This window comes from Pleuronectes platessa, chromosome 20 (assembly GCF_947347685.1).
Source record: "Pleuronectes platessa chromosome 20, fPlePla1.1, whole genome shotgun sequence".
Taxonomy (NCBI): Eukaryota; Metazoa; Chordata; class Actinopteri; order Pleuronectiformes; family Pleuronectidae; genus Pleuronectes; species Pleuronectes platessa.
In genome coordinates this window covers 16,480,048-16,493,303 of record NC_070645.1, presented here as the reverse complement: position 1 = coordinate 16,493,303, position 13,256 = coordinate 16,480,048, and the positions used below count along the sequence as shown (strand labels likewise).

Sequence of the window (13,256 nt, the reverse complement as noted above, 5' to 3'; positions counted from 1 at the left end):
GATTATTATTGTAATATATTTTTAATGGATCTTGATGGAAAAAAGTTAAAGGAACTGATATCTATGAGATGCTTGAGTGGATTTAGATTCAGGGGACTGCTGGGTCTTGGTGGAGGTTTGCATTCTGCTGAGTCATTCAGTTTCTTCTTCTGCAACAATCTGCTGTGCACAGGTTTACTCAGATGTTTGACTCAACATGGACTTCCCTCGTGTCACCAGCATCAGCAGCAGTACCCACACCAATGCAGCCCCCTGCCATTTTCTAATGCGTTTCTATTTCCAGTCTGAAACACGGCCCGATCCCTCGTTTCGCAGAAATGTCTCCAGCATCTCTGGCAGTAAGATAAGACGTGTCCCCTCAGAGGGGAGGGGGCGGGAGTGGGGGAGAGGGCAGGGGCGGTGGAAAAGAAAGATGGAGGAGCACTTTAATAGTATGATTCAGCAGTGGTATCAATTCCCACAGATGGCAGGCCGGCTCCTATTGACTTACATAGGAGGGGGGGAGTAAAGAGGCAATCAAAACCACCCCAGGGACGGACAGTCAGCACATCAAACAGGGAGGGGATCAGCAAGCCCCAGACGCCCCAGCACACCAAAGTGGGAAAGAACGAATGCAAAGCGCTCTGAAGTCGCCCAAATACCACAGAATCCAATCAATGCAGCCATTTCAATTGAAAAGAACTGCAGATAATAAAACCCAAACATTTAAATGCCACGCTCCTCTATCTGGAGACGTGCACTGAGCTCCGCAGACGCTCTGTATTTCCTACGGAGGACATGCACGTGTGAGCGTGAAAGTCCGAGTGAGAAGCTCCTGATTATCTGGGTCTCCTAACACACAACAGTAAAGAGTGGTGACACTCACACAAAGACATTAACAGACGAAGATGTCTGGAGAGTTTGTGGCGATAAGAGCCGACACCAGTCTGAAAATCCTGTGATCTCCAAACCGGTGTTAGAACATCACTTCCTGCCTCTGTCTACTCCGCCCGGATGCTCCACCTCTCGGGTGAATAATGAGGATTTGATGCTGTTGTGAACGCGCCTGCTCAGAAAACCTCCCGCTGTCTGAAACAAGCTTTAATGTGTCCTGACTGCGACTGAACAAGCTGTGTCTGAGGTCCAGGTGTCGGAGGACGTCCTGTGACACCTCAGCACATTGTACGACAGCCACGGCCGTGCTCCTCCTGCGGGCCGCCGGCTTTCACACGTGCTCCCCAGTCGCTTTAAATAACACAACAACAGGAGGAGAAATGTGAGGAAGCCGTATCCACCGGAGGATGGAGTGACGCGGCTCTGCAACCTGAGGATCAGAGGAGGCTCCTCATCCCGGCGAGTGCTGCCGCAACACGACGGAGGCCAGTTTCACTCACAGGTGTTAAACTACATCAACGTTTTGCAGGGGGACTTTTAATCAGCCTAATGAATTCTGGCAGACAGACGGCAGTGTGACCTCCGACCCCTGATGAGTGAGTGATGGGCAGAGTTGGCACGGACGAGACACCTCATATTTTATTAACGTCGCGACAGTGATCATTAAACTGCACCGTGAGCTCCGCCCGCAGCAGCTGATCTCACGTCCTCCAGTCTGCGGCTCGCTGCTGGAAAGACCAACTGATGGAGGGAGAAGAGAACGTCTCCACCCTCCGTTCACACATGCATTTCACTCACGAGGGTAAATGTGCTAGTTCAACAGCGTCTTACTCTGACATTTGCATTCACACATGCACGTCCTCTGGGGAACATGTGGAGAAACTACAGAGTTCAGTGCACGTCTGAAAGCTGCTATGATAGTCTGATTTAAATGAAGAGATAAAACTCCACAGATTAGAGGGAAACGCAGAACCACTGGGGAAAGAGAAACCATTATAGAAACTCTTGGATTCCCACAGACGTTACAGTTTCATATTTGAAAAGGGGCTCAGGTGAAAATACTGGTCACACGTGTCGGCACATTGGCATCGAGTCGACCTCCTGTCTCCCAGTCCCGCTCGTCCTCGGCTCCCAGTCCCGCTCGTCCTCGGCTCTGTCAGCTCCACAATAGGTTTGTGAAACCTGCTTATTAACTGTGTGGGCATGTTTCAGTGGCAGGACACACAAACACAGAATGTAGATCACTCAAACAATTTGTTAGTCTTGTTCTCTCCCTGCACGCCTAAGGTAAACTGACAGACAAAATCAAACACAATGTTGTGACTCATCGCACCCGGAAAACCTGGGGGGGGAAAGTGGAGCTGGGCTCGCTTCCACCTCGACACCGCCCTTCACCCCCCCCCCACCCATCATCTACCTGCCAGCGTCGAGCCGCACAGGCCGATGGTTTGACAGCAGCTGACGATCACGTTTCCTCTCTCTCTCTCTCTCTCGTGATTGACAGGTCTGTGCCGGGGCGAAGAGGAAGCAGGAATAGAAAGAGAGAGAGAGTGAGATGTCATGGGATGAAACCATTCGGTATAATGGAACAGCCCTTAATACTGTCGGGTTTGTGTGTTACACTTAATGTGAGTCTGACAAAAACCTCTGTGCAGCAGGAAGACACGGGACAATGTCGTCCATTGTGGAAAACTCAAAGGGGAAGTGGAGAAGTTCAAGGTGTTGTTCAGGAAGTTAAACAGGATATAATTCATAACTGAATGTTGAAGAGTCATAAAAACCTTTTCTTTAAAAACACATAAATATCAACCAGGTGACCTCCCGGTTCTGTGAGGGGAAGTTACACACATGACTGTATACACACACATACCTTCTTGCTCTATGTATTTCAACACACATGGGTATTAGTCTGTATTTATATAACGCATTTCTAGTGCTTTACAATTTTGCCGTTCACACACACACACACACACAGACGAATTTACACAGTGCATCTAAGGACTCTTTCTCAAGGACGCTTCAGCAAAGAAGTGGAGGAACCAGGTATCGAACCACCTACCCACTGGAATAGTGGACGACCCGTGCAACCTCCTGAGTCACAGCTGCCTGAGAATAATCTTCCAAAGGACATTAAATCGGAGACTCGAAATTGACAGTGGGTGTGACTATGAGCTTAGAAGGGTAAGTGAGATCTGCTTTAGCTTCCCAGTTACCCTCCACGAAACCAGTATAAATAAAAATGGAGGGATGAATGATGATCTTTTTTCTGGATGAGGAAGCTCTTTTTCTAGATGCAGCACAAACATTCCCCGATAAAAAAAAGTGACTTTGGTGAATTTATTCAGTTTGAAACCAACAGGAACACGAGTCCTTCCAAAGAGCTTCACGAAGGTTACACTACATCCTCTTCATTCTGTGCTAATGGAGCAAATCAAGGCTGAACATCATCATCGGTCTGACTGAGTGAAATACAGAGGCTTTCATTCTTAATCGTGGGGGGGGGGGGGGGGGGGGGGGGGGGTAACATGTTAATGTTCATGAACAAACTGATGGGTCCTTGGATAATTTGGCTTTGTTCCTTAATAGAGCATTTACAGGGGAATCTATACACGTTACTCAATATGTCCTTCCTCTCTTCCTGTTTGGGCCTTTAAACTCAACACCACAGCTTTTATTACAAATATGTCTGAGCTCACGTGTCACATTCTGGTAATTTCAGCATGCAGGTCACATCTCTGCAGCCGGGGTCATCAATCAAAAGTCTGGCGCCAAAGCCGATGAACCAATATACGCAAGGTTGAAAACGGTTTGTCCTTCATCAGCAGCCTGCAGGACTGTGAATCATGGACTATTTACGTTATTCATTAATAATTGAATGTATAAAATGTAGGGGAAATGGTGAAGAAGGTCTGAGCGGACATCTTCAACGATAATCTCCCTGCAAAGCAAAGAAAATGTCAACTAATCAATCAACCTGCCAAATCATCTCAGCATTACATCCCTTCTTCATCGGACAGCTTGGCACAGACAGACCGGAGATAATCACATTACATCTGATTTTCCTTCTCTGTGCACCTTCTCTCCTGTCCTCTCTCAGCAGGCAGGTCTCTGAGCTCCGTGTTGAGGGGAGACTCCATCGGGAGAATCAGCTCTGACCCGGCCGCCCTGCTCTGATGAGGATCATCATTACAACACAACCCAGTGCTCCGGGTGCTCTCCTGCACACTGATGTCCCCGACAGGCAAAGAGAAAGAAAAGACTCAGCAGCTTTTAACTGAATGTAGATGAAGCAGCAGATTGAAAAGTGTGTTTGTGCCAAAGAAAAGAAAGAAAAGTCTCGTTAGAAAGAGCCGTCGTGAGATTACTGTGGTCGAGACTAAACTTTGCACCTTTGACAGGAGAGAGAGCATGAAGTGTTATCAACCAGAACATCAAGTTTTTAAACAAGAGTTCTGAATTGACATCTGAAAAACTATTTTTTTGATATTGGCTCTTTAAAGCTCCTCGTCTCTATCTAAATACTGGCTGGATTGTAGAAGCACATGAGGTCGGCTGATGACATCATTCACCAGGGGGGGGGGGGCAAAGCAGTTACATAACATCCAGACATGAGAGTGAGCACCTCACAGCACAGCTCCATATGCTCTCTATCCAACATCCACACAGCACATGTATGCAAAAAAAATGAACATTTAAGCCAGATGCTGATCTGAGGGAAACTTTTGACTCCAACTAAGTTGTAAAAAAACATGACCACAGATGTATAAGAAGTAATAAAGTTAAAAATAGAGTGGATTTTTAGCCCTAACTCACATTTAACTAAGTTGGTTCGTCAGATTTGAGGTTTCCATTGACAATACTGGTAATTGCAAGCTAGCCAGGTTACAGGAATACTGGTTATAATGCTATGAGCCTTACCAGTCAACAGATTTACCATTAGCACAGCTGGACACATTTACGAGAGACGGATCAGTCACCAGATTATCGGATCATGACAACAATCCTAAGCGTCAGACATAAACACTCATTCATGCGCCTTTACGTACGAAAAAAGATACGTCAGCATAAATTGGAGACGGTGATCAATGTGCAAAGCCGAAGTGTCATCAAGATGCTTTGGCTTCACTTTGGGGGGGGGGCGTCACGTCAGCCATCTTTATTTACCGTTTTATCCTCTTCCTCTGCAATTGTTTAATCGCACTAACGGCACAAGAATTGTTGCCATTTCCCCCGATTGTTGTCGCACAATCACTGCAATGAATCTGCAAATTCTGTGAACATTTATCATTTGGATGGAAACCTGACTCAGCAGCTGTTTGAATAACTGTTACATGTGGTTATCAAGAGGAATACATAGTTCGCAATGGTCCTAGCTTAGGTTGAATGAACAGGCGGTCGACACTGTGATACATAAACACCATGTGGGCTTGTTAACATGGAGCTCGACGGTGGATCTCCACATCTCCTGCCACGGGAAGCGGCCCAAAGCTACAAGCTAATTGTATGTTTACGAAGAAAGTTTCAGCCGCATCGGAAAAAAAATGGAAAAAATGTGCAGAACAGCTCCAGAGTTATCATAGTTTATATTCCCTCAGACAAAGAGTCTGTGTGATGTTAGGGTTCTGGCGGCGGCGGCGTCCAAACGCACACGTGTCACATTTCTCAGGAGCGTATTTCCTAAACGCTCTCACGTGGTAAAATCAAAAAAAAAAGGTCTGGCTCTGAAAACACAGAGCAGACAAGGAGCTGGCAGCCGAGCGCCGATCGTCACCGCTAATAAAAAACACTCTGACAGCTCGAGGATAGAGACAGAGCATGCAAATGTGCAAGTGAGGCGGCGGACTCCCAAAGAGGAAAAGTGATGTCATGTGATAATAATGACGCTGTAAAATGAGACGCAGCCAGAGAGAGAAGTCTGAACTGGAAAGCAGCTACACTTTCTTTTCTCTCTCTCTTCAGGAGTATCAACGGCTTTAATCGACTCCAGCTTCCAACCCTTTAAAAACACACATTACATAACAGCAGACCTCCGTGTATTCCTGGAGCTGTGAAGTATTCCAAAAAGTATGTGTGCAGCCGTTGTGGCGAGGGGGGAGCGGAGTCTGGCCCAGAGTCTGCCGGGAAAGCACACAGTCACTCTCCAACGTACCCGAGTGTTACTGTAAATCTGATCCAGGGACGAGAACCAGCCCCAGACGAGCACAGAGCTGACGTGATCCAGAAGGGAAAAGGCAGGAGGGAGAGAATTCCTTTCCCTCGCTCGAGGAATCAAACTGATCTTTGGATGTAGCTTCACGTGGAACTCCACCGACATGATGCTCACATGCTCTGAAAACACGGGCACGTCTACTCTGTCCAGATGTTGAGTCCCACAGCTGTAAATGATCCCTCTCCAAGTCTGACTGCTACTGCTGTTTCACATATTTATACATTTCAGACTTTGTGCCAAACCTTGTTTTTTAGGAGCTACAGAGAAGAATCCTTCCCTGGGAGGAACTGGCTCGTACGGATGAGAGTTTCGATCAATAGACAAGATCAATAGAGATCTGTTATTTTTCTTCCTCCGGCTTCTTGAATGTGAGGATGTGTTGCTTTTCTCTTGAACATCTTTGTGGTATGGATTAGAAATAATATATATGAAGATATCGTCTGGACTCTGGAGCGCTGGAGAACAGTGACTTGTTCTTCATCAACCCACAGATCAGTCAACAGATCAATGGATCATTGGAAAAAATACTTAGCTTCAGACAAAACGCTCATTTTACTGCCTTCACGTATGAAAAGAGATAGGTGTACTTCAAATGATGCAACCGTCGATACCCACAAAGTTGTATATGTCTTTTACCTCCTTAAAAAGTTCGGCTGTTGTTGAAATGTCTTGCTCACGTCTTATAGCTGTCTCGCTGGAACCACTGGCCACACTGCTGCCCCCCCCCCCCACGATTCCCATTGGTACTTTCTGTCTTGTTTGTTTCGAAAGCTTTCAGAGGATGTTCACAGATAAGGACCCAATGACCACAGATTATGGACAGAAGCCTCCGTCAGCATAAACGAGCCTTAAGGCGGAGTTCGTATCGCTCATGTAGCACTAGCCTAACAAAAAAAGAACTGGGCCATTTTGCAAAATAACCAAAAAGTTTCTCTGGACTCATTTGACGTGAGAACTCCTCGAATGATTTTTGTGATTTGCAGGAGTAAAGATGTCAGGATCAGAAATTAAACTGTCGTCCGAACTACATGATGAAATATATCGGATTTTAAAAACGACAGCTCATTTCAACTCGACTGTCGCCCTGCAGATGTCTGCGTTCACCAGACGTTCACCGAAGCCCAACACTCATTGCCAAATGTCATCAGAGCTCCTCCTTTAAACTGGGATTTGATGTTTTACTGGACACGTCTCCTGCAGAGTGGACGCACGTTGTCATCGAGGCTTCAACCATCCCTGCCTGTTCCATACACACCTCCCTGCCCACCCACCCACACAAGTCCACACAATAACCAACACTGACTCGTTGTGTCCCTGCTACTGTACGTCTCAGACACGCTGCTCCACCCAACTCCTTCTGCAGGCAGTGACAGAGCAGGGACATAAACACATGGGGACACTTTGGAGATACACTTCTTCTATGGGTGCACACAAACAAGCTCCGCACAGGGAATCAAACGGGCTATAAACCCAGCAGATGCTTTTTATTATCTCCTGTAATGAGCCAGGAGAACTGCACCATCACAGATAAAACAAAGCAGGGGAGCAGCAGGCTCTATGGTGCATGGAGGATATAACAGGCTGCACTGTACGAGCGTTTAGTGCAGAATATAAAAAAGTAGCAGTCAGTGTGAAGCGTGAAACCGACCGAGGATCTGCTTTCACGCGTAATAATAACAGCAGGAGTTGGGGAGACAATGGAGAAGCCAGACGAAGACACCACTTGTCCTGCATGAGAAACAATAGTTGTCTCACCAGATGGATTTTTCTTTTCCACTCAGATTCAACGCTGTTAAAGTCCCTCAAAGTCCCGACGCTCACTCTTCTTCCATCAGATGAAGTTTCCATGCGTCAGAATGGAGGAGAGAGAGATTTCCTCCCTGAGCCCATCAGGCCTGTGAGACTCTGATCAAACACTTCCACAACACGCACACTGAGATCGATAGAAAACACGAGCACGTCTCTTACCGTCTTCCTCCTGCCGCGTCTGTTTTCTGTTATATTCCACTTTTCCTCGCTGATGATCAAGTCGCGTGTCTCGCGCACAAACCTCCACCTCGGTCCATGTGCTCGCGACCGGGACCACGCGCTCAGGGGAGCGCTCGGGATACGGCGCGTGACGTCACGGGGAGACTGTGGAAAGCCGGTTAGGAAAATATATTTTTTTTTAAACACGAACAAAAAACTGTTATATATGAAGTTATATACACGAGAAATACTTTAATACACAGGAGCTCAACCCAGAAGTTATTTTTATTATATTTTAAAAATATTTTTTGTTTTGTTGTTATTGGTTAATTTCCCCGTAATTATTCAAACTTAACTTGTTATACGTGTAATATTTTAACTTTTTCCAAACAATTCTAGTCTGAAACACACATTTTGAAGATGTTTAACACCACTAAATGTTAGTTAATTATTTAGTTAAAGTAGAACCTTTTACATGACCTAAAGTGATCACAATAAGAAGTATACTTATAATAATACTTGGTATTTATGATTGATTTCATGATATATTTGAGTTTTATCGAGATGCTGCAGCTGAATGAAGTGATTATTGATCAGAAGCTGAAGCAGCAGGTGTATTTGAGCAGGAAGGTTTAGGGATGTAAGTTCAGCCGGGTAACTATATCTCATATATTATATTTACTGTTTTTGAGTTTCACGAAGATGCTGAACTGATAAATCCAACAGTAAACAAACATGTTTTACTTTGCTGCAAATCTCATCTGAGACGTGGCATTAAGTGATTATTGATCAGGATCAAAGCAGCAGTAATGTTTAAACTAAGAATGTAAACTTCACCTGGTTTGGTTTGAGAAGTTAATATCATACATTGGTTTTATTATGATGCTGCACTAATGAATGCAACTTATGTTGTATCTCATATTAAACATGACATTGAATGATTATTTATCAGTATCAGAAGCAGCAGCTATGTTTGAGGAGGAATGTTTATTTGCCTCTTTTTTTGATAAAATCCTATATTATTTGAGTTCTATCATAATGCTTCACTTAAGAAAGCAACTGTAGACCAACCTGTTAATCTTTCAAACACTTCATCTGTGTTCTTATAAATCTGAGACTTGACTTTAAGTTATTGGACAGATCTGTCATACAAGCTATTTTAGTCCAGTGACATGAAGCCCTCAATGTTCAAGAGGTAAATCCTGTGAGATACTGTTTCTGGTATATTTATTGTGTATCTGAATAAATCAACTAGTAAACAAAGGAGGGATATGGTTGTTTATTATAATGAGATGCCTTTATTAACAGGCATGGTGGCAGTTTACAAAAATTACCTGATTGTCTTGGAGACCCTTCATCAAATCTGCATTTTCCAGTGAAGATATGGACTTGACCCCTGAATCGCTTCATGTCTGACCAGAAAGAGTCAGTGGGAAATGGTCGTCTTAACATGAGCATCATCAAGCATCATCACATTAATCTGTTAAATCAGAAATGGACGTCATTCATCATGGATTTGGTTTGTCTCCTCTCTCTCTGCTGTACCCACACTCCACCTCCAACATGTACCTGGAGCTCGTATGAACATACATCTACTCATAGCAGAAGCTGTGATGGAATGTGTGTGTGTGTGTGTTTGTTTCACTGCAAGAACAAGGACACAAATTCAAGAGGAAACATTTTTTTATATTTCAAAAAGAATCTATGAACATAATGGAAAAAACCAAACACTGGGTCTGAACATCCAGACAATTGAGATCCAAAAATACATTTTCTTAGGAAATATTAATTATATACAAAACATAAAAATTTATATTTTAGTTTGGACCCCCAACGGGATGGCCCTATTTTTAATATTTTATTAATAAAAATAAACTTTTAAATATTTAATCCACCCATAACTTCTATTGAGGCAGTTTTAACTTCGAAATCAAACGAGATTTCAAAAACAACTTAATCCGTTTTTTTGCATTTGCATGCAACAAGAACTGTACACCCCCAAGTCTTGAACTTGCATAAAAAACAAAAGGCCAAAAAGTCTTGATTCAAACTTCAAGCACGGGAGCCCTGCATCTGTGCCAGTCTCTGCTTTAAAAGTTCACTTTTCCTCCGCAGCTGCTCTTTGTGCGTGAGGAGTCTCTGTTCGTCCGACTGCATGCTGTAGATACACTCCGTGGCCTTCTTCAGGATCACCACCTTGGCCGCCTTCTCGTTGTTGGCCACCTCGGGGATCTCGTCCCGCAGCGCGAAAAAGCTCAACTTGAGCTCGTTCCTCCTCTGGCGCTCCAGAACGTTATGAGTCCTTCTCTTGTCATAGTCCTCGGTGTCTGACGTCCGGGGGCTCAGACACTTGCGGTTGCTGCTGATCTGTTTGAGGACCCTGCTGTGGCCGCCGCTGCCTCCACCTCCTCCTCCATTGCTGCCGCTACTGCTGCTCTCCAGCTTCAGCCTCTTGACAGCCGGCTGCTCCTGCCTCATGGATGGATGGGCGGCGTAATTGTGCTGGTGGGTGGAGACGTGACACCTCTTCAGCACGAGCGGGCTGGGGTGCCTTGTCTCCAGCGGACTGGGGTCGCACCGTTTTACCGCCTGCCTCTTCTCCACTGTGACCACGTCGATCTCCTCCTCTTCCTCCTGGTCCTCCTCATCATCATCATCATCCTCGTCTCCATCCTCATCCTCTGCAAAACAAAAAGCAAAACAAACAGTCACACTCTGCTCCAGCATCAGCAATCCTGACTTAAATGCATGTCACAGCAGTAAGGGAGGGGGAGAGGGGGGGTTAAAATCCCTGCAATGCATTCCCCCCCCCCCCCCACATGAGGGGATTGCTTAACATGCATTTAGCTAATCTTACAGCTGTCTACAACATGACATGGCAGCATGGCTCTACCGCCTGTCTGCAGATCGCATGCACCAAAACAATAATGAGCCTCTTCTCCTCTTCATCAGTGGTTGTGATGGAGATAGATGTGTGTGTGTGTGTGTGTGTGTGATGCACAGCCCCATGCACGCTCAGAGGTGAGCAGCACAGAGGGGTGTGCCTGCTAGAGGAGACATTCACCACCCACCTGATTCACTACAACTGCTGCTGCTACTGCTGCCGCTGTTGGGCGGCGTGTCCAGCCCCAGGTCCTTGCTAGGCGGCGTCCCCGCGCTCTGCTTGGGCGTCTCTGCTATCGGATACGGGAAAACCACGGAGGGGTCGATGCATTCCGTGGCCGCCGTGTTCAGGTCCTGCAGGTAGTTGCTGTTCAGCCTCCACGCAGCGGCTGCACCGCCGGCGGGCTCCGCGCATTCGCCCGCCGCCGACTCCTTCCGCGCGGCGTGCAGGGAGGCGAGCCGCTCGGACACCACCTTCTCCAGCTTGGCCGCGGCGGAGAAGCCGCTCCACATGCAGTCCTGGATGATGATGGACTTGAGGAAGGTCTGCGAGTAGTCGGCGTCGCAGATGATGCTCTGGTTCACCGCGTCGTCGCCCAGGAACTCGGTCACCATCTCCAGCTGATCCGCCGTGGAGGGGAAGAGGCTGGACAGGGACGGCCGGCGGCTCGGGGACAGGGGAGGGGTCGGCAGCAGTTCAAATTTCTTCCAGATGTCCTCGCTCGGTGCCGGAGGCTGAAGCTGCTGCGGGTAGAAAGCCTCCTCCTCGTTGTCATAGTAGAAATACGGCTGCAGGGAATCGTAGTCCAAGTCATAGTTTTTACTCGCTAAACTTGAATTCAGCGGCATGATGCGTCCGAGCTGTGCGTCCTCGTTCTGTCGCTGCTGGGAAAGACAACAAAGGACGAGTGGTTAGAGCTTGTTTATACAGATGTGCGGCTTCAAACAGCTGCCGGGCGTTGAACCTGGAGGCAGCGCAAAGTGTAAGCAACATCACATGCTCACTCCAAAACATCCAGCCGGTGCGCACGCTGCGTGTGCGTGCAGCAGCTCAGCAGCAGCAGCAGGTGCGTAACTGCGAACCCGAGCGCAAATTACCTGCAACCAGAGGAACCCTCAGCCTGTCTGCGCTGCAGCTGGCAGCAAACACACATTGTTCATCTAAGTGTGAGGACAAGATGTCTGTGCAAGCGCCAGAAAAACCCGCTTCCCTCCTCTTACCTTTCAGAGTTCAGCTTCTCGGCCAAACCAGACGCTGGGAATCGGAGCCAAAATGCGCAAAAACGAGCAGGAGTTGTATTCCAGTGCGACACAACCATTAAATCCTTGTGCGGGGGCGTCGCGGGGCTGGAGCGCACATGAAGGGGCGAGCGTGTGTGAGTTTTAGCGAGACTGCAGCAGCGACCCGATGGGGGCGACGCGCACTCTGTCACCGGCAGCGTGAGAATCACAGCTGAGCTCCGCTGGCTGCAATAAAATAGCGCGAAGCACTTCCTGTGCCCTTCCGCCGTATCCCTCCGCGCTTTTTCGCGCGAAAACCTTCGCCGGCGTTTTAACCTGCAACAACGCCCTAAACCCCCCCCCACGCGCCTTTGCATACGAAATCGACTCCCGTGCACGACACAAATCAATGCACGTTCGAACGCACACATTTATTTAGATATTTGCGCGCCAGCTGGTGTAGTTTCCCCAGCTTTGCTCCGGGTATACTTCGGCTGAAGTGGGCGGGGACATAGTAGAGTAAAGAGCTGCCATTGACTGGAGACATGTGAAAAACACTACCGTAAGTAGTAGTGACAGATAGTAGGCTGGACTTATTTTACTACTTGATACTATCAGCGAATCGCACATACACATCAATATCACACCCTCAGCATTATTCATCTATATACCAGATCTGTCATTTAACATATATAAAACTGAATGACTAGTTTACATTGTTTTTAAATATAACATCGCTCTTTATGTGCCCATGTCTGCAGAAATGCTCCAAGTCCCGCACGTTGCCAGGTTTGTGCCTTTTACGCAGAAATGTCTGGGTAAATGGGGGGAAAGGCGCACAGGTGCAGCCGCTTACCTCGAGCTCTCTGCGGGCTGTGACAGCTCACACTGCACAGACACAGGTGATTTGTGCACAAAGCCACTGCTGCACACACACACATACACAAAACGCACACACATGCAGACGATGGTGTCTACGCGTAACGAAGCTGCAAGTTTAACATGCACACTTTATAAATAAGTCGAACCGTTCGCCCCCCCTCCGGGCCGTGTGTGTAACGTAGCCCGGGGGTTTTGGAGCCAGGGACAGATTGGCATCAAT

The 13,256-nt window shown here is 47.0% G+C and overlaps 1 protein-coding gene across 2 annotated transcripts; it reads right to left on the bottom strand.

Annotated features, from left to right (window-relative positions):
* Positions 1-9,715: 9,715 nt before the first annotated feature.
* On the bottom strand, positions 9,716-12,373 carry myca (MYC proto-oncogene, bHLH transcription factor a). Of its 2 annotated transcripts, none has more exons than XM_053412983.1 (3): positions 12,155-12,373; positions 11,122-11,818; positions 9,716-10,731 (listed from the first exon to the last, which is right to left on the bottom strand). In XM_053412983.1, the coding sequence occupies exons 2-3, from the start codon at positions 11,780-11,782 to the stop codon at positions 10,103-10,105; spliced, it is 1,290 nt and encodes a 429-aa protein (XP_053268958.1). In that variant the 5' UTR covers positions 11,783-11,818; positions 12,155-12,373; the 3' UTR covers positions 9,716-10,102. The 2 variants fall into 2 exon arrangements, with proteins under 2 accessions (XP_053268958.1, XP_053268959.1); XM_053412984.1 differs by having other exon boundaries at positions 11,122-11,815.
* Between the last annotated feature and the right edge of the window lie 883 nt (positions 12,374-13,256).